Raw genomic sequence first — 20820 nt, 5'->3', positions numbered from 1 at the left:
CTTCAGAGGCAGTGATTTGAACACTTATTGGTGTTAGATCCCCGACAAGGCTCTGAATCATTTTGGCCTTTACATACAACCGCTGATTCTTTTCCTTCTGCAATATCTATGTCTTAGAACTTTCAGCTAGTTCCTGGCTCTGTATGGCCTCATTTATCAGTGAAGTAGTTACATCCATTTTTATTGATAAATCCAGGAGTGGAGCCTTTTATAAAGGGTAAAGTATGACGAAGGTTTCCCCAGTCTTTCTTCTGGGATCTCACCAGTCAGAACATGGTGCTATCTGGGCCTCATCATTCATCACAGCCCTTGTTAATATTCAAATTTTCTCAATTTGTATTACAAAATTGCCTATGGAGCCCATGAAAATAAACATAAAAGGAGTCTGATATTTTGTTTAACCAGGACTTGGTGCAACTTGTGCAGCCCATAATCACTGCTAAAATGGCCGACTAAAGCGTAATCTGAATGCTGAGATAATTCTTGTGTCATTAGCGCAGGTTTTTTTCACTATACGCTGTAATGTATAATTGGTGCAGCTTTGTTGCTGTGTCTGGCCAAGTATTCAGGGTGCTAAAAGTGAATGTACTATTACATGGTTCCCTTACATGAATGGCGTCCTTGTAATACAGTACATGTTGGGCTTGATCCAAATATTCTAATAGGGCATATGTTAGGGTGTTTTCATAATGAGACCACCCCTATTCATTCACTAATTTATCATATAGAAACAAGAGAAATGGGAGTTTTTCAAAGTGCAAAAATAAATTTATTGAACACAAGGAGAGATTTTGGGAATCGCACATAAAAGCAATTAAGGCTAGTTTCACACATCCGGCTTTTCGCTGGATTCGACGGACTCCAGTACAGTGTATACAGTACAATGGCAGCGCAGCAACTTCCAGATCATATGCTCCGGTCACATGACCGCATGTGACCGGAGCTTGTTGCTCTGCCATTGTACTGTATACACTGTACTGGAGTGCGCCGAATCCGGCAAACCGGCGAAAAGCCAGATGTGTGAAACTAGCCTTAGAAGCACATACAGTGAGGACAGCGGCGACCGGGATAAATGACACTGATGGAAACAAACTAATTAGGGATGTAGGTACATCACATAGTACATAGAAGGATCACAGAAATATGTATGATGTTTGAGACCAAAGGTTATATGTTCAGATTATTCCATAATAATTTTAAAGTCTCAAGGATTGTAAAAAGCAAAGTAGCGAAACAAAAGTAGCAAAAGCAAATTGCGTGTAAACTGACCCACACATATATAAAAAGTGCATGAATGGTCAGTATACAGTATGTCATCATAAACAAAACCTACACATTATTATCAAAGTGCTAAATACATATGAAAAAGGGAAAGTTCCCAAGTATAAAGTGATCCATGTGCATTGATTAGAACACCTGCATGGCAAAAAAAACATAGAAATAAATTGAAATGATGGTTGCTCTATAAACCCTTAACGACATACGAAGGGACTAGATCCATCATATGTCTCCTTCTCACCGTTTAATTACGCATCCGGGTAATAAAAAAATAAAAAAAAAATCAAAGAAAATAATAATAAAGCAAGCGCTTCATACTTATATCAGTCTCCAGTGACTGTACATTGCTTCCGGGCTTGATAATTATCGTCATACATATCCACTGCTTCTCCTGCCTACTGGCAGTCCCCACGTCTGATTGGTTGCAGTCAGACAGCGCCCACAGTCTGTGTGACAATAGGTCTGACTGCTTTCAATCATACGCGCTGTTTACGTCTAGATTGGTGTAAAAAAATTGTCTTGGTCTCCCCCCATATTATGATACCCAGCACAGACAAAGCATACGACTACAAACTGCAGCCCCCAGCCGTGCGCTTGTCTTGACTGTTTATCAAATAAAAAGATCTGCATGTGGCAATTTTGATACCCAGCCATAATAAAGCCGACAGCTGGGAGCTGGTATTCCTAGGCTGATGAGGCTCATGATTATTGGGCCCCCTGCAGCCTACAGATAGCGGCTCGCAGACTTCCAGGTTTGTCACATCCATTAGATGTGACAATCCCAGATCTTTACTTGGCTCATCCTGATTGCCATGGTGCAGTTGCAGTCGAGGTAATAAGGGGTTAAAGGGGTGGTTCACCCATTTTTTTTTTTTTTCCCCAATGAGTGTCACTTACCATTGTCTGCATCTTCTGCATTGGCTTCTGTTTCCATTTCTGGCACTGAGCGGCGCTATCCTGCACGCTCAGTGCCAGTCACATGACCCCCTGGAGCTGTGGCCGCCGGCATCCTCTGACGTCCCGGCATTTCCGGGCTCTCAAACTAGACGGGTACATCAGAGGATGCCGGCGCCACTCACAGTGATTGACTGGGCTGTGGGCGGTGACTACCTGACGTCACAGCCCAGCATCGAGGGGAGGATCCGGAGGACGCCAGTGTGGAGCGGTGAAAGCAGAGCGCGCGCTTACCAGCATTCAGCTGTGGGAGGTATGGGCTCCAGTGTGGAGTACAGGGGGGGTTTCCTCCACTGAAATCCCCCCTGTCACGCAAGTATGTGATCACACTGTCCACCCGTGACGTGAGCTTCGCCTAATTTTGGTGTCCAGCCGGGTACAACTAGGCAGCTGGGGATTGGAATCCACAGTGAAGGGTGCCCAAGCTTTCTGGGCACCCCCACTGCGAATTGCAGTCCGCAGCCACCCCAGAAAATGGCGCTTTCATAGAAGCGCCATCTTCTGGCGCTGTATCCAACTCTTCCAGCTGCCCTGATGCCGGGTGGCTAGCCGGGTAATAATGGAGTTAGGGCTAGCTGTATATTATCAGCTAGCCCTAAGCCCGAAATTCATGGTGTCACGCCAATATTAGACATGGCCACCATGAATTTCTAGTAATGATAAAAAAAAAACAAAAAAAACACAACACACAGAAAAATATTTTTATTAGAAATAAAACACAACACAATTAGTGACTCCATCTTTATTGAAATAAACCCCCCTCCGCAGTAATCCTGGGTTAGGGTCCCGCGCCGTCCAATCCGGATCCAATATCATCTGATCGGTTTGCTGGAAGGCAAAGCGATCAGATGATGTGTTAGGTTAAAGGACGTGAATCACATCACACATCAGCTGATTGTATAAAAGCCGATTATACAATCAGCTGATGCATCAGTGCAAAAAAAAAATAAATACATACTCACTTATGTGCTGATTACCGGTAGCTCCTGCAGCGGAGTCTGATCCTGGCCCATCACTGCAGGAGCGGCCGGTAATCAGCTGATGAAGTCCCCTGACGGCAGGATCAGCTGATAGCCGGCCGGGCGCGAAAAAGCCGGCGACACCGCGAGAATCGATCAGCTGATGCGTCAGGTGACTGCATCAGGTGATCCACGGCCAGGTCCTGCAAGCTTCGTACGTGCCCCGGGGAGACTGCACACAGCCGAAGCGGCGGGACCGAGACAGGGGCTGGAAGCAGGCATGGCACCGGGACCCTGCAGACAGGTGAGTATGACATACACACACACATACACACTCACACACACACACTGTATATACACACACACACACTGTATATACACACACACTGTATATACACACACACTGTATATACACACACACTGTATATATACACACACACACTGTATATACACACACACACTGTATACACACACACACTGTATATACACACACACTGTATATACACACACACTGTATATACACACACACACTGTATATACGCGCACACACACTTTCTTCCCCTGGCTGTGTAGAGCTGCTGCTGTCTCTGTGTAATTGATCTCAGTGCACATCCACTGGGAAGAGGCAGGGAGGAGGGTTTGGGTGGGAGCAGAGTGGGTGTATTAGACACAATGGGTGTGTTAGATAAGCTAGACACCGCCCTAGAGCCACAAAGAATTCTGGGACTTGTAGGAACTGAACACAGGAAGTCAGAGGAGAGATTAACGCCATCAGAGCTGGAGCCAGCAATGAGCATGTGCTGCTAGTGCACAATGAAAGGTAATTTTGCTGAAAAAACATAATAGATGTGTTGAGGGGCACATATTAGCAAGATTTATCAGAAAAAAAAAATCAGTTTTGGTAACTGGACAACTTCTTTAATGACAGCTCACAGCTGCCACTAAGTCCTAGATTAGTAATGGGAGGCATCTGAGACCCTCATTTTTAGTCTATAAGCGAAAAAATTAAACACAAACACTGAAAAAATCCTTTGAAATAAAATACAATAAACCCACCCTCTTTCACCCCTTGATCAACGTCCAAAACACCCAGATCCGACGTAATCCGCATGATATCCACGACAATACCAGCTCTCCTGCCATGCTATGATAAAGCTGTATGCTTGCTTTATCATGGCTGCATATCATAATATGGGGGGACCCTATGCCAATTTATTTATTTTTACACCACAATAGAGACGCAGATAATGTGTGTGATTGCAAGCAGTCAGACACGCTGTCACACAGGCTGGGGGCGCTGTTTGACTGAAACCAATCAGAGAAGGTGGGGACTGCCGATGGGTGAGGGAAGCAGTGCATATTGAAGATAATGAGCAGCCCTGGAAACAGTTACAGCTGCACAGAGACCGGTAAGAAGGAAGCACTTGCTCCATTCCCCCTATCCTTTCTACCACCATTTTTAAGTGCCTGATTCAGGTCCCCATAAACTATATGGGGACCGGTGTCCGGCCAGATATCCTGGATAAATACCAGGCCCGAACAGTGTTTTTGTTTTTAAAATCCGGTTGCACCCACCGATCCCGGGTGTCGGTGGGTCCGTTCATCACTACCTGTGACAGCTGCGGGTGCAGTGAAGCTCCGCCCATAGGGGTTAGCTTGTTAACTGCCGCTGTCAATCTGTGACAGAGGCATTTAATGGGCGCCACCATAGGTAAGCGCTATTCTAACCCTTTATCGTTCTACTCATGGGATGCTGATGTGTTGCAAAGACAACCAGGGGTCTGCAGAAGACCCCTTTGCTTGTCATACTGTTACTCCTATGAAAACCATATCCCGAAAATTGAAAATGTTACAGCTCTTGAAAAATGGCAACACAAGCAGTTTTCTTTTTTGCAAAAAAATGGAAATAAAATTAAAACAATCCATGTTTGGGATCGCTGTCATCGTACTGGCCTGAAAAATCATATTGCCAGGTCATTTTTATTGTAAAATGAACACTAATTAAGAAAGTAAAAAAAAAAAAAACAATTGTAGAACTGCACTTTTTTTTTGCTATTTTGTCACACTTGGAATGTTTGTTTTTGCTTTCCAGTACATCATATGATAAAATAGATGGTGTTGTATTTTATCACATTTTTGACTTTGCGTTTTTTGTCTCTTCTTGCTATGTCATGCTTTAAATAAAGCTGCGTTGCTTTTGATACTTCCTGGTATTTCGCTGTGACAAAACTTTATTGATATGTTTAGGATTACCTGCCTTTTTGATGCGTTTCTGCCATGGAAATACATGAAAACCCATGCGGTAAATCATCACAGAAATCTCAGCATACCTGCAAGAGAAGTTGACATGTCGTGGATGTGAAACACGCACAGCAGTTCAGTTTACACGGAGTAAAAAAGAAGCACAGTGGGCAGGAGCTTTCTATAAATCCCATCCACTTTGCAGCAACTGCAAGACACTGCATTTTCTCATGCAGCAAAAAACACAACCTCAAAAAGTCACCAAAAGCTCATCATGGGAAAGTAGACTGGTTAAAGGATTTTTTGTTATTAAATTTCTTGGGTTAGAGAGTAAGAAAATAAACAAGTTTGCATTTTACTTGCTTTTTCTAATTTCTATCTTTTTGCAATGAGAGCTTTTATCTTACCTAGTGTACAGCTGTTTTCCATGGAGCTTGGCCACTACTGCCCAGAATCTGTCAGAGTGTGCGCAGTAGTTACATTTCAGGAGAGAAGCTGACATACCAGTTGGCTCTCTTCTGCCCATTCTATTCAGCATTTATCTGTTACTGTTAAAAATTTATCAGCTCCCACGTCAACAGTTTTCATAGCAGGTCATCTAACCACACAGTGTGCTTGCTCAGGTGCCCTTTTGTCTCTACAGTTAAATACAGTGATAGCAGTGTAGACTACACAACAAACTACTGAGAGCTGAAGGTGTTATAGCAGAACTTGTGCTGAGCTTTATACTAACACTACAGCTACACCACTGACCAGAACTGTCAGTCAAGGAGGAGAACCGTCCCTGCTAGAAACCTGGAAGTGAAACAGACCGCTTGAGAATAACCCTTTACGTACAGCTTCACTTCATTCTTTTCAAGTACAAATGTTTCTATAAAACACATTCGGGGTAATTCACCAAACGGTTTATACCAGAAGTTAGGCCCAGTAAAGCCACAAATGCGTATTTTTTTTCCCCCAAGCTTTGCCACTTTTTCGAAGAAATACACAAGCTTAGTGAAAATTCATTGTAATTTACTACAGCGGATATTTTCTTCAAGGCTGGCAAAGGAAATGCCAGTTTTGATGAATCGGCCCCATAGTGTTTCTAAATGTATTCTTTGCTTATGTAGATAAAAAGATAAAACCGCAGAATCAGTGTTACAATTCTTCTAATGTTCTGCAGGCTTTTCCCCAGCCGTGGTTCTGAAGAGCAGTTTAGATGGCTTACAAAGAGCCAAAAGCAGAGACATCTTTTTCAAAAACTGCAGGATACAGCCGGAACGCTACACAACCTGTTAGGCTTTGTTATGTAGACAGCAGGGCTTTAGCACTGGTCCTGATCAATGCAAAGACTAATTTGCACTGTAGAGATGTATAACTGAGCTAATTTCCCTAGATTGCCATCAGTAAACAAATGAATATGATTTCAAAGACCTTTTATCAACTTAAAAAATATATTTGGTGGAGATTATTTGGCTCAAGATCCTCAGGAATAACGTGACTTATGTTCTCAAAATTCTTTATATGTAATGATGTTGATAAATAGCAATAAAGCACTGTTCATACGGAATAAGTACTGTTCTCCTCACCAGTTTTAAAGACGTTCCCATAATGGTCTCCAAATTATACTCCCTATTAACCCTTTTTTTTCCTCTGAACTGTCAGGAAATGGTCAGTGCAAGACCTTTTAGTAAGTCTAATGATAAATGGTTGGACCAAATGGGTAACATATTGAAGAACTTTCAGTCGTATAAGTAACCAATAACAGGTTGCTAGGGGTCTAACATCCGACACCTCCATTGAAAAGCTGTTACCGTACTTCACAGAAAGTAAGCCCTAGTATAATTTTACAGCATTTTTGGAGTGTGCTTGAAATATAAGCCATACTCCAAAAATAAGACCTACTTACAGTCAGGACCAATGTTTGGGGATGGAGGGGGGGGCTGGAGAATTCACTAGGGCCGCCACTCTCTTAGAAATCCCAAGCATTTCCATTCTGGGGTTAACACTAGTTAAGGACCTTTAGTGATAATATGGTCATGTGACCTTGATGTCACCAAAGGTCCTTTAACTCGAGGAGTCTAGAGGAACTAAAGAGAAGACAGGTTGGTATGCAGAGCTAGCGTTAGGTGGAAGGTGGGACAAACTGGGAAGTTTTCCAGGACCCAAGTTTTCAGAGGGGTTACCAGCATTTCTATTCTGAAGTTAAGACTGCTTAACCCCTCCGTTACCTGTTGATTATCCGTTTTTCATTTTAGTCTTTTCCTGTCCCTCTTTCAAGAGACATCAGTTTTTTTTATTTTTCTGTCAACATAGCTGTATGAGGGCTTTTGTGGGAAGAGTTGTACTTTTGAAGGAAACCATTATTTTTACCATTTAAAGGGAACCTGTCAGCTGATTTGTCCCCAAAAAGCTGCAGCCACCATTAGCAAGCTCTTATTTACAGTATTCTAAAATACTGTATATAAGTGCCATGGCCGATCTCTAGAACTTGAAAAATACTTTTTATTATACTTGTCTGTGGAGCGGATGGCCCCGATAGGCATCACTGGTCTCGGTCTGGTGCCGTCCTTCTTCATCAACACAGAGTCCGCCATTGCGTTCTTTGACCTTTCCCCACTCCTGCGCATTACAGTATTTTGCGGCAGTGCCGAGAGAAGTTGCAGACTCTGTTGGATGACATAGGACGCGTCATCCACATGAAGCAAGTTGGAGGATAGCAATCGCAAAAAGATAGGAGGCACCGGACCAAGATCAGTGGCGCCCATCGGACCGGACCGCTCAATAGGCGAGTATAATAAAAGCAAGGGGTTTTTTTACGTTATACAAATCAGCCTGGACACTTATATACAGCATTCTAGAATAGGTCATGAAGAGGTTAAAGACCTTTGGTGACATCAGTCATGTGACCATGGTGTCACGAAAGGTCCTTTTACTGCAGGAGTGGATAGGAGCTAAAGAGTAGACAGGCTGGTACAGTTAGGTCCAGAAATATTTGGACAGTGACACAAGTTTTGTTATTTTAGCTGTTTACAAAAACATGTTCAGAAATACAATTATATATATAATATGAGCTGAAAGTGCACACTCCCACCTGCAATATGAGAGTTTTCACATCCAAATCGGAGAAAGGGTTTAGGAATCATAGCTCTGTAATGCATAGCCTCCTCTTTTTCAAGGGACCAAAAGTAATTGGACAAGGGACTCTAAGGGCTGCAATTAACTCTGAAGGCGTCTCCCTCGTTAACCTGTAATCAATGAAGTAGTTAAAAGGTCTGGGGTTGATTACAGGTGTGTGGTTTTGCATTTGGAAGCTGTTGCTGTGACCAGACAACATTCGGTCTAAGGAACTCTCAATTGAGGTGAAGCAGAACATCCTGAGGCTGAAAAAAAAGAAAAAATCCATCAGAGAGATAGCAGACATGCTTGGAGTAACAAAATCAACAGTCGGGTACATTCTGAGAAAAAAGGAATTGACTGGTGAGCTTGGGAACTCAAAAAGGCCTGGGCGTCCACGGATGACAACAGTGGTGGATGATCGCCGCATACTTTCTTTGGTGAAGAAGAACCCGTTCACAACATCAACTGAAGTCCAGAACACTCTCAGTGAAGTAGGTGTATCTGTCTCTAAGTCAACAGTAAAGAGAAGACTCCATGAAAGTAAATACAAAGGGTTCACATCTAGATGCAAACCATTCATCAATTCCAAAAATAGACAGGCCAGAGTTAAATTTGCTGAAAAACACCTCATGAAGCCAGCTCAGTTCTGGAAAAGTATTCTATGGACAGATGAGACAAAGATCAACCTGTACCAGAATGATGGGAAGAAAAAAGTTTGGAGAAGAAAGGGAACGGCACATGATCCAAGGCACACCACATCCTCTGTAAAACATGGTGGAGGCAACGTGATGGCATGGGCATGCATGGCTTTCAATGGCACTGGGTCACTTGTGTTTATTGATGACATAACAGCAGACAAGAGTAGCCGGATGAATTCTGAAGTGTACCGGGATATACGTTCAGCCCAGATTCAGCCAAATGCCGCAAAGTTGATCGGACGGCGCTTCATAGTACAGATGGACAATGACCCCAAGCATACAGCCAAAGCTACCCAGGAGTTCATGAGTGCAAAAAAGTGGAACATTCTGCAATGGCCAAGTCAATCACCAGATCTTAACCCAATTGAGCATGCATTTCACTTGCTCAAATCCAGACTTAAGACGGAAAGACCCACAAACAAGCAAGACCTGAAGGCTGCGGCTGTAAAGGCCTGGCAAAGCATTAAGAAGGAGGAAACCCAGCGTTTGGTGATGTCCATGGGTTCCAGACTTAAGGCAGTGATTGCCTCCAAAGGATTCGCAACAAAATATTGAAAATAAAAATATTTTGTTTGGGTTTGGTTTATTTGTCCAATTACTTTTGACCTCCTAAAATGTGGAGTGTTTATAAAGAAATGTGTACAATTCCTACAATTTCTATCAGATATTTTTGTTCAAACCTTCAAATTAAACGTTACAATCTGCGCTTGAATTCTGTTGTAGAGGTTTCATTTCAAATCCAATGTGGTGGCATGCAGAGCCCAACTCGCGAAAATTGTGTCACTGTCCAAATATTTCTGGACCTAACTGTATGTGGTGTGTGTGTGTGTGTGTGATGACATGATTAGTTTTGACTATATAAACTTATTTTTATATGTGATTATTTATTGGACACAATGTCATGACCTTTGATATTTTTTTCTTTATTTTCAGTTTAAGGCACATATAACATAGTACTACACTGACGTTTGTGTGTCAGGTTTTAAAATATGATGCTCTTTCATATAAACTGACAATCTATATAATATATAATATATATATATATATATATATATATATATATAAAATATATTTTGCATAATGATTGAACTTACTTCTACAATTCCTTGGGTGTTTTCTGGACTTTTCCTTGATATACCTACTCTCAGTATATTTTATTACACATTGTGATTTCATGTTGTACTTGTATCAATAAAGGTTTTTGTATTTTTACTAGATGAATATAGTACTCCAATTTGTGGTCACACACAGGTTTATTTATTGTGGGAGGTTATTCCCAGACTATTCTTGTCCATAATTATAGTGTGTGACCGTGCAACCATTTAACAACATTCTCTCTGCCAGATTATATTGTTTATGTCTAGTTAATATTCTTATGTTTTTTAATATATGTTGATTTTGTTTAAGAATAAATGTGGATTGTTATTCAAGGGAAAAAAATAAGACATCCTCTGAAATTAAGCCCTATATCATCTTTCTCAGCAAAAAATAATGTAAGACCCTTCCTTATCTTCGGAGAAGCACGATATCAGCCTTCATAAATGTATACATGTACAGAGTCGGAACAGCATAGCAATTTAATGGTCGCTCCCCAATGTTGCAGCTCCTATTCAAGTGAATGAGAGCAGGCAGGACCCAAAAGCAGCCCCTAAACTGTACAACTCCGTGCTGTTCGGCTCTGTAAATGTTTACATTAGGCAACCACAGAAGCAGATGACAACTCATTGGGGCAGTGGGGATGCAGGTGTCAGACCCCAAAGATCTGAATTTGATGTCTAAGGCTCTGTGCGCACTAGAAAAAGGATTTTTCTTAAAAAATTTCTTGAGTGAAGGATTAGCGCACCTGCGTTAAAAAACGCACCAATAACTCACCGAAAAACGCATGCATTTTGGTGCGTTTTTTGCAGGTTAGTCCCTGCGTTTTTTAATGCTTTAACAACAATAAATAATATAGATAATAGATAAATAGACAGATAATAGATAGAAAGATGGATAAATGAATTAAACATTTTTTTTTAAAAAAACCACATGGGGTCCCCCATATCTTTTGTAGCTAGCTAGGGTAAAGCAGATGGCTGCAGCCTTCAGACCACAGCTGGCAGCTTTACCTTGGCTGGTAATCCAAACAGAGGGCACCCCACGCTGTTATTTTACATTAAATAAATAATTTAAAACAAAAAACGTGGGGTCCCCTCCAAATTGGATCACCAGCCAAGGTAAAGCAGACAGCTGTGGTATGGTATTTTCAGACTAGGGAGGTCCACCGTTATTGGACACTCCCCAGCCTAAAAATAGCAGGCCACAGCCGTCCCAGACGTGACGCATCCATTAGACGTGCCAATCCTGGCGCTTTGCCCCAACTCATCCAGTTGCCCTGGTGCGGTGGCAAACGGGGTAATAAATGGGGTTGATACCAGATGTGTAATGCCACCTGGCATCAAGCCCTGGGGTTAGTGATGTCACGCGTCTATCAGATACCTGACATCACAAACCCGTCAGTAAGAAATAAAAAATAGACAACAAAAAAAGTTTTATTTGAAAAACTACTCCCCAAAACATTCCCTCTTTCACCATTTTATTGAAAAGAACAATCAAATCCGGGTCCGGCATAATCCAATAAGGGGGCCCACGAAGATCCATACCATAGTCACTGTCCCAGTCAATGAAGAACAGAATGTTCCCCATTGGCTGGGAGAGTAGTGCAGTGACCTGAGCTAAGATCAGTAGGTCAGCCAAGGTCACTGCAAAAACGCTGTGTGTGAACATAGCCTAATTCTCTGGGTAGATCATTAATAGATTAGACCTGGACAACCCCTCTAACAGAGTAAAATAGGCAACGACATCTACCATCTCTAAGCTGTCGTAGAAGCTGTGTTTCCAGAGAAAAGCCAACACAGCCCCTTTTAAATAAGCAAAGAGGTCTTATAATGTCTCAATTTAGGCCTTTTTTGTATTCTATGCAATCTTGACAGACCCAATATTATCTGTAGGCAAATTGACCATTCGGTACCATAAATTAAAACTGGGAGCTCTTATTTCATCCTTTAAAATTTACTTGACATAGCTCCTGGCTTACAAATTTCGAGCCGGACTGAACTGTGAGCTGGCTGTCATCTTTATCAGGTAGCCATAACTGTGAAATCCGCGCCATATGGTTATCAGTGGTTTATCAGTAGGAAACCTCAACACTGTATGTGTCAGGACTCAGGAGCTGTTCCTAGCACATGCTAATCTATAATATTTCACCAGTGAAGTGTTGAGCTAGTTGCTGAACCTCTTGTGATTTGCCTTACTGAGCATTACATGTATGTGAATCTGTAATTACTGGTGCTAAAGTTAGACGGATGGAATCTCGGTCTATGACAAGTCAGTCATTTTGTGCTAAGACTAAAGTCCCATTAGATTTATGTAGGTTACAGCCAGCCAAACACATACCGAGGGATGGTAAGATTTGGCAATTTGATTCATGCTCCCTAAACATGGGCAACATAAATCATGGGTAAAACAGACACAGAAAAAGACTTGGGTGTATGGGTGGATGGTAAACTTAACTTTAGTGGACAGTGTCAGGCAGCTGCTGCCAGGGCTAAAAAAATAATGGGATGTATTAAAAGAGGTATAAGTGTTCATGAAAAAAATATAGTTCTACCTCTGTATAAGTCACTAGTGCGACCGCACTTAGAATTCTGTGTACAATTCTGGTCACCGATATATAAGAAGGACATAGCTGAACTGGAGAGGGTGCAGAGAAGAGCGACCAAGATTATTAGAGGAATGGGTGGACTGCAATACCAAGACAGGTTATTAAACTTGGGGTTATTTAGTTTGGAAAAACAAAGGCTTTGGGGGGATCTAATCACAATGTATAAATATATGAGGGGACAGTACAGAGACCTTTCCAAAGATCTTTTTACACCTAGGCCTGCGACTGGAACACGGGGGCATCCGCTACGTCTTGAGGAAAGAAGGTTTAATCATAATCACAGACGAGGATTCTTTACTGTACGAGCAGTGAGACTATGGAACTCTCTGCCGCATGATGTTGTAATGAGTGATTCCCTACTAACATTTAAGCAGAGCCTGGATGAGTTTCTTGAAAAATGTAATATTACCAGTTATGTATATTAGATTTTATGACAGGGTGTTGATCCAGGGAACTAGTCTGATTGCCGTATGTGGAGTCAGGAAGGAATTTTTTTCCCTATTGGAGCTTGTTTGCCACATTGTTGTGTTTTTTTGTTTTTTTTTTTTGCCTTCTTCTGGATCAACATGTTAGGCTACGGGTTGAACTAGATGGACTTAGGGGCACTTTGCACGCTGTGACATCGCAGGCCGATGCTGCGATGCCGAGCGCGATAGTCCCCGCCCCCGTCGCAGCGGCGATATCCTTGTGATAACTGCCGTAGCGAACATTATCGCTACGGCAGCTTCAAATGGACTCGCCTATCCTGCGACCGTCGCTCTGGCCGGAGACCCGCCTCCTTTTTAAGGGGGCGGGTCGTATGGCGTCACTGCGACGTCACACGGCAGGCGGCCAATAGGAGCGGAGATGAGCGGGATGTAAACATCCCGCCCACCTCCTTCCTTCCGCATATCCTACGGAAGCCGCAGTGACGCCGGTAGGAGATGTTCCTCGCTCCTGCGGCTTCGCACACAGTGATGTGTGCTGCCGCAGGAGCGAGGAACGACATCGGACCGTCGCGTCAGTGTAATCATTGATTACGCCGACGCTGCACAGATGATACGATTACGACGCTTTTGCGCTCGTTAATCGTTTCATCGAGCCTTTACACACTACGATGTCGCATGCGATGCCGGAAGTACGTCATTTTCAATTTGACCCCACCTACATCACACCTGCGATGTCGTAGTGTGCAAAGCCCGCCTTAGAGTCTCCCTTCAACCTTAAAAAACTATGAAACTATGATAAATCAGAGTCTTCCAGGTATGTTTTTCTTAGAAACGCTCCAGTCGGGGACCATAGCTGGAGACCAGACTAGTCCATTTCTGCCTCTGCACAGCATTTTCCAGGTCTGTTCTAGGTGATTTGTCAGATCTCTCCAATAGTAAATCGCCTGCAGCGGTGCCAGAGGAACCTCTTATAACTATATTTCTGTGACATGCTTGAGCTTTTCAGAAAAGGCTATACCAGGCTCCACTCTATGGCTATGCTCGGATTCATGCTGCCTGTTATTTGTGCAGTATTAATCAGCTAATAGGGTCTCAATCATATCGTCGGAGAACAAAACAATCCTCGACCATAGGTTCCTGGCAGCACCTTTCTCTCTTATCCTCCATTGAAATCACAGGCAGCACCCTTCTCCTTCATTGAAATCACATTAATGCACAGCCAAGCCAAAAGAATCATGTGCATGAAGCAGTCACAAGATTAATGTCAGGTGAGCAAGTGTTCAGCGTATCAGGTGTATGGGCAACTTAAAGCAGACCAAGATGTTTCTATGACACACTAGGTCGTAAAGATAATAAAATTGTCTGATACCTTGGATGTGCCATACTGATGAGTGTGGGTTTCTCTTATGTCTATGGGTGGATGTAAGCTCCGATGGGCAGGGAAAATGCATAAAGTAGCCATGCTGCTACATTATTCTCAGAATCGACGGCGCCCTAGTATTCCGAATTCCACAGATCAGATATTGAGGTCACATCTTAAGCATTTGTGATCATTCCTAATTGTCAAGCTTGCCTCATTTTGCAAATAGTGGGCAACAGGTTCATTACTGAGCAGAAGTGGGTGACCTGGTTTTCTTCTCCTTTTGTAGTCTCCGTTTTGCCTCAAGTGTATTATGACTATTTTTATAGCTTAACAATAGAAAACAAAGCCCAACTAATCTAATACTACACGAGAATTGTTGACCTCAAGTACGCTTCTCTGCAGAAAGCCTAATTAGCCGCTTCCTGAAAACTTGTCTACCATCTTCTACCACTGCCCCCGTTGTCTCTTGTGTAAGATGCGTTAACAACACACAGATAATTTGAGCAACAAACACGAGACATGATCCAAACTCTGGAGAGACGGAGGGAGATGTTTCAGGAAGACGTTACAACTGTCTGGAGAACCGATCCTGATTCGAGATGCATGGTATCTATGGAAGGAGAATCAGTTTGATGGGGAAATGGTAGAAACACAAAAACAGAGTACATATTCCAGGAGCATGCCAGCCAGGATGGCTAAATGGTAAAGGTATCGTGGGGTAAGGAGTCATATTCTAGTGCAAGGGCAAATATGTGCTGGTTTCCCCAACTATGCCTGAAGCCGTCACCTTCTGTCTGTGAAGTATTTCATCCACAGAATCCCATGCATACAGATAATCACAAGCTGAAATGCAAAGATGATTTGTGATAAGTATGTGTTTCTTCCTAATACGAGATGCGCTGTATTTATAGCATTAGGACAAAACATTGCCGAAGAAAGAGAGACCGATTCTCTCTTTGTTATTGGAAAGGCACAGCGAGTCCCCTTAAATTCTCTTTATGTGACATTTACTGTGAGAATGTATCACAACAAGGCTTTGTAAGCCAACTCCTGTACACTTAGTAGTGCCGGAGACACAAATTAGTCAGCAAGAGACCTGGGCAGGCAAGACTCATTCAGATGTACAGCTCGGCTGCCTCTCCGACTGTAAACTCCTATATGGGACTGCAAGGGAAGCTTTCTGTCCAGCGTTCGGCCTTACTGTTTTATAAGACCTATGGCCCTAAAATGAGTACAATTTACCAGGATACTGTGATTTCCAGCACAGTTAGTACAAGGACAGTATATTCTTTCGCTTTAAAAAGAAAATTGCAAAATTGGCTTCTAGCAGATGCAACACTGGGTCATCCTGACTTTTTGAAATCAGAGACTGGTAAAAAGCATTATACTGTGGCAGCTTACTATGGGGTGTGAATATTGTTTTGCAGCTAATGAGAGAGATGAGGATTGCAGATTTGTAAAGATAATTATAATACGTTTAGCCCGATACAATGGTTTCCAAGAAATTCGTCCTTGGCTTCTGGCCTTTCTGCTGTAGTGGTGTTCATGAATACATCTAGTGCACAACTTGAATTTGCCGTCATTTGGTTTTATTGGATTAACACCATGGACAATAAAAATAATTCACTGTTTAGGTTGAAAGCATCAATTCACTCATTAAACCATAAATAATCCTCAGCTCGTAAATCAGTAAATTGCACATGTAGCAGAGCAGGGCTTTTCAATAAAGCTAAAGGGTGCTTTACACACTGCGACATCGCTAGCGATAGCTGGTGGACGCAGGTAAGGAAATGTTCGTCGTTCCTGCAGTGTCACACTGCGATGTGTGATGCCGCAGGAACGACGAACAACCAGCGGCATGCACCACTAACGATATTATGAAAAGGAGCGACGTGTCAATGATCAACGATTTTTGACGTTTTTGCGATCGTTGATCGTCGCTCCTTTTACTCACACACAACGATATCGCTAACTGCGCCACATGTGTGACATGAACATCGTGACCTCGACGATATATCGTTAGCGATATCGTTGTGTGTAAATAAGTCAATAGGACTGTATGTAAGGCTGCTTTCACACATCCGGTTTTAGCAGTGCGGCTAAATCCGGCTCTAAAACCTATGCAACGGATGCGGCGAAAAAAACGCATCCTTTGCATAAGTTTTTACATGCAGCCCGTCCGTTTTTTGCCGGTTGCGGCACGCTACTGAGCATTCGCAGTGCAAAAAAACGAATGCGGCGGCCGGATGCGTTTTTTGCCGCATCCGGCGTCCTAAGGCATGCATTGGAAAAAGCGCCGCATCGGTAGGATGCGGCGCGATGTGGTTTTTTTTTTCGCCGGACAAAAAAACATGCCAGGCAACGTTCCATCCGGCCGCCGCATGGGCTAAATATGCCGCATCCGGCAAAAACCGGACCGAACGCAAGGCTATGCGGCACAATCTGGCACTAATGAAAGTCTTTGCGGGAAAAAACGCAACCGGCGGCAAAAAAAACAAACTGTTGCGTTTTTTCTGCAAAGAGCCAGATTGTGCCGCACAGCAAAAACCGGATGTGTGAAAGCAGCCTAAGCCACCAAGTTCTTTATAAAGGGATTGTCTGGCCTAATATGACAAGTCTGCAGTCACTGTATGTGACTGCAAACTTGGGAATCCTCATTGTGTGCACAGTGAGGATTCTTCAATGTCAGCACTGGGATGTCACGTGACAGTAAGTGTGCAATATACAGTCATGGCCAAAAGTGTTGGTGCTCTTGAAATTGCTCCAGAAATTGAAGTATTTCTCCAAGAAAATGATTACAATTATACATGTCTTATCATACACCTATTTATTTTCTTTGTTTGTATTGGAAACACACACACACACACACACACACACACACACACACACACACACACACAGAAAAAGCAAGAAAAAAGGCAACTTGGACATAATTTCACACAAAGCTCTTAAAATTGGCAGGACAAAACTATTGGTGCCTTTCTAAAATTGTGGGTGAACAACTTTGTTTCAAGCAGGTGATGTTCATTCAAACACACCTCTGGCAATTAACAGGTGTGGGCAACATGAAAATCACTCCTGAAACCAGATAAAAAGGGAGAAGTTGACACAGTTTTTGCATTGTGTATCTGTGTGTGTGCGCCACATTAAGCATGAAGAACAGAAAGTGGCGAAAAGAATAGTCTGAGAATTTGTAACCTTGAGATTGTTGATATTTTTCAATACATTTTGGTTTTCAAGTCCATCTCTAGAGATATTGTATTTCCTTTGTCCACGGTACACAACATAATCAACATTGTTTACAATCCATGCACTGTAGCTAACCTCCCTGGACGGGGACACTGGATGGTGGATAAGCACCCCCAATCAAGTTCCAAAGAAAATCAAGCTATCTTGCAGGCTCGGGGTGCAACAGTGTCAGCACAAACTATCCATCGACATGTGAATGAAATAAAACACATGGAAACCAGGAAAATCCCACTGCTGGCACAGAGACAAAGAAAAGCTAGACTGCAGTTTGCCAAAATGTCTACTGGACAGGTGAGACCAAGATGGAGCTTCTTGGTAAAGCACATCATTTTGCCTTTTGCTGAAAATGGAATGAGCCCTACAAAGAAAAGAATACCTTACCTACAGTCAAATATGTTGGAGGTTCAAAGATCTTCTGGGGTTGTTTTGCTGCCTCTGGCATTGGGTGCCTTGACTGTGTGCAAGGCATCATGAAATCTGAAGGTTACAAAATGATTTATGGTGGCAAGTGTTTAGAAAGCTGGGTTTATGTCCTAGGTCATGGGTCTTCCAACAGTACAATGACCACAAACATACTTCAAAAAGTCCTCAGAAATGGATGGAAACAATGCGCTGGAGAGTTCTGAAGTTGCCAGCTATGTGTCCGAATCTAAATACTCTCTGAGAAGAGATCTTAAAATTTCTTTTGAGAGAAGGTACCCTTCAAATATGAGAGACCTAGAGCAGTTTTCAAGAGAAGAGTGGTCCAAAATTCTAGTTGAGCAGTGTAAGAAGCTTGTTGATGGTTATAGGAAGTGATTGCTCGCAGTTGATTGATTAATAATTTTCTGGGAGAAATACTTTTCTGGAACAATTTCAAGGGTGCCAACACCTTCACCCATGACGGTAAATACTCCCTTCCAGAATCAGACTAGACTGTTTCTGTCACTCTCAATGCAGTGTATTGCGTAAGTCCATAAAAAGTGTTGTCTGATTCTGGCTGAGAGTCTGCATTTTGCATACTTGCTGCCACGTGATCGCCGTTTCCGTCTCTGACACTGGAGAATCTTCACCGCTCAGTGCACATATAGTGACTACAGACATGTCACTTTAAACCGGACAACCTCTTTAACCCCTTCAGCCCCCGGGCACTTTCCGTTTTTGTGTTTTTGTTTTTTGCTCCCCTTCTTCCGAGAGGCGTAACTTTTTTATTTTTCCATCAATCTTGCCATATGAGGGCTTGTTTTTTGCGGGACGAGTTGTACTTTTAAATGAAACCATAAGTGTACTGGAAAACGGCAAAAAAATTCCAAGTGCGGAAAAATTGCAAAAAAAGTGGGATTGTACAATAGTTTTTGGGATATTTTATTCACCGTGTTCACTATATGGTAAAACTGATGTGTGGGTATGATGCCTCAGGTCGGTGCGAGTTTATAGACCCCAAACATGTATAGGTTTACTTGTATCTAAGGGGTTAAAAAAAATTCACAAGCTTGTCCGAAAAACGTGGCGCACGTTTTGCGCCATTTTCCAAAACCCGTAGCGTTCTCATTTTTCAGGATCTGAGGCTGTGATGGCTTATTTTTTGCGTCTTGACCTGACGTTCTTAACGGTACAATTTTTGCGCAGATGCTACGTTTTGATCGCCTGTTATTGCATTTTGCGCAAAATTTGCGGCGACCAAAAAACGTAATTTTGGCGTTTGGAATTTTTTTGCCGCTACGCCGTTTACTGATCAGATTCATTGATTTTATATTTTGATAGATCGGGCATTTCTGAACGCGGCGATACCAAATATGTGTGTATTTTTTATTTTTTTAACCCTTTAATTTTCAATGGGGTGAAAGGGGGGTGATTTGAACTTTTAGGTTTTTATTTTTTTTTAATTTTTTAAAACTTTTTTTTTTTATTTTACTAGTCCCCCTAGGGGGCTATTGCGATCAGCAATCCGATCGCTTTGCACAATCTGCAGATCTCAGCTACACAGCTGAGAACTGCAGATTTGCTGCTTCACTTTCAATGCCGGCTGTATTCCGGCATTGAGAGGAAGTGACTCATGTTAGCCACAGGCGTCATCACATGACCCTGTGCTACCATGGCAACCGCCGAAAGTCACGTGATCATGTCACGTGACTTCCGGCGGGGGCGGGGTAAGTCACTGTCATGGCGGCGCCCATATACATATCGCTGCCAAGACTTTGGCAGCGAAATGTAAGGGGTTAATGGCCGCGGGTGGAAGCGATTCCACCCGCGGCTAGCAGGCACACATATCAGCTGTTGATAACAGCTGATATGTGTGCGTCTCGCCGCCGGCGGCAGGGGGCGGGGCTTACCGGGACACGATCCATGACGTATCTAGTACGTCATGGGTCGTTAAGGGGTTAAAGTGCACCAATCACCTGGATTTTCCTATGTAACCTAAAGTTAGTGCTATACTGGCACTATCAGGCTGATTCTATACATACCTTTAGTTGTCAGCTAGGATGTATAGGTTTTGAAACAGAAACAAGTAAAGTTTGTAAAGTCAGCAGCTTGTTGAGTTATCCCCTTTCCGTTACTTATGCTAATTATATTATACAGTCGTTTTACTTTGTGACATAAAGGACCTATGCTGATGTCATAACCATGTGACCAGAAGAGACAAGGCCTCAGCCAACATAGCTTATATCAGTAAGCAGGAAACAACATTTTTCTGTTGGCTGAAGCCCCGTCCCTTCTGGTCACATGGGTATGACATCAGCACAGGTCCTTATTAGTCATAAAGTAAAACGATTGTATAATAAAATTAGCATAAGTAACATGGGGAGGGGATAACTATGAATGCCCACCCCAGCTATCAGCTTATCAGCAGCTGCTGTCACTCAAC

General features: G+C 42.7%; 1 protein-coding gene across 2 annotated transcripts in view; it reads left to right on the top strand.

Annotated features, from left to right (window-relative positions):
• The window catches only part of COMMD10 (COMM domain containing 10), a 430106-nt gene that overhangs the window by 89202 nt on the left and 320084 nt on the right, over positions 1-20820 (top strand). Inside the window, exon 6 of one of the 2 annotated variants that reach the window (XM_075324991.1) lies at positions 5439-5726. The exons of the other annotated variant lie outside the window; for it this stretch is intronic. Within the exon in view, the coding sequence (XP_075181106.1) occupies positions 5439-5456 (18 nt within the window). The 3' untranslated portion in view covers positions 5457-5726. Of the gene's footprint in view, positions 1-5438; positions 5727-20820 lie in introns of those variants that run through there. 2 annotated transcript variants of the gene reach the window in all.

Source organism: Anomaloglossus baeobatrachus, chromosome 1, assembly GCF_048569485.1.
Source record: "Anomaloglossus baeobatrachus isolate aAnoBae1 chromosome 1, aAnoBae1.hap1, whole genome shotgun sequence".
In the NCBI taxonomy this organism is placed as follows: domain Eukaryota; kingdom Metazoa; phylum Chordata; class Amphibia; order Anura; family Aromobatidae; genus Anomaloglossus; species Anomaloglossus baeobatrachus.
Note: the sequence above shows the minus strand (reverse complement) of the source record. Positions and strands in the feature narration are given on the sequence as shown.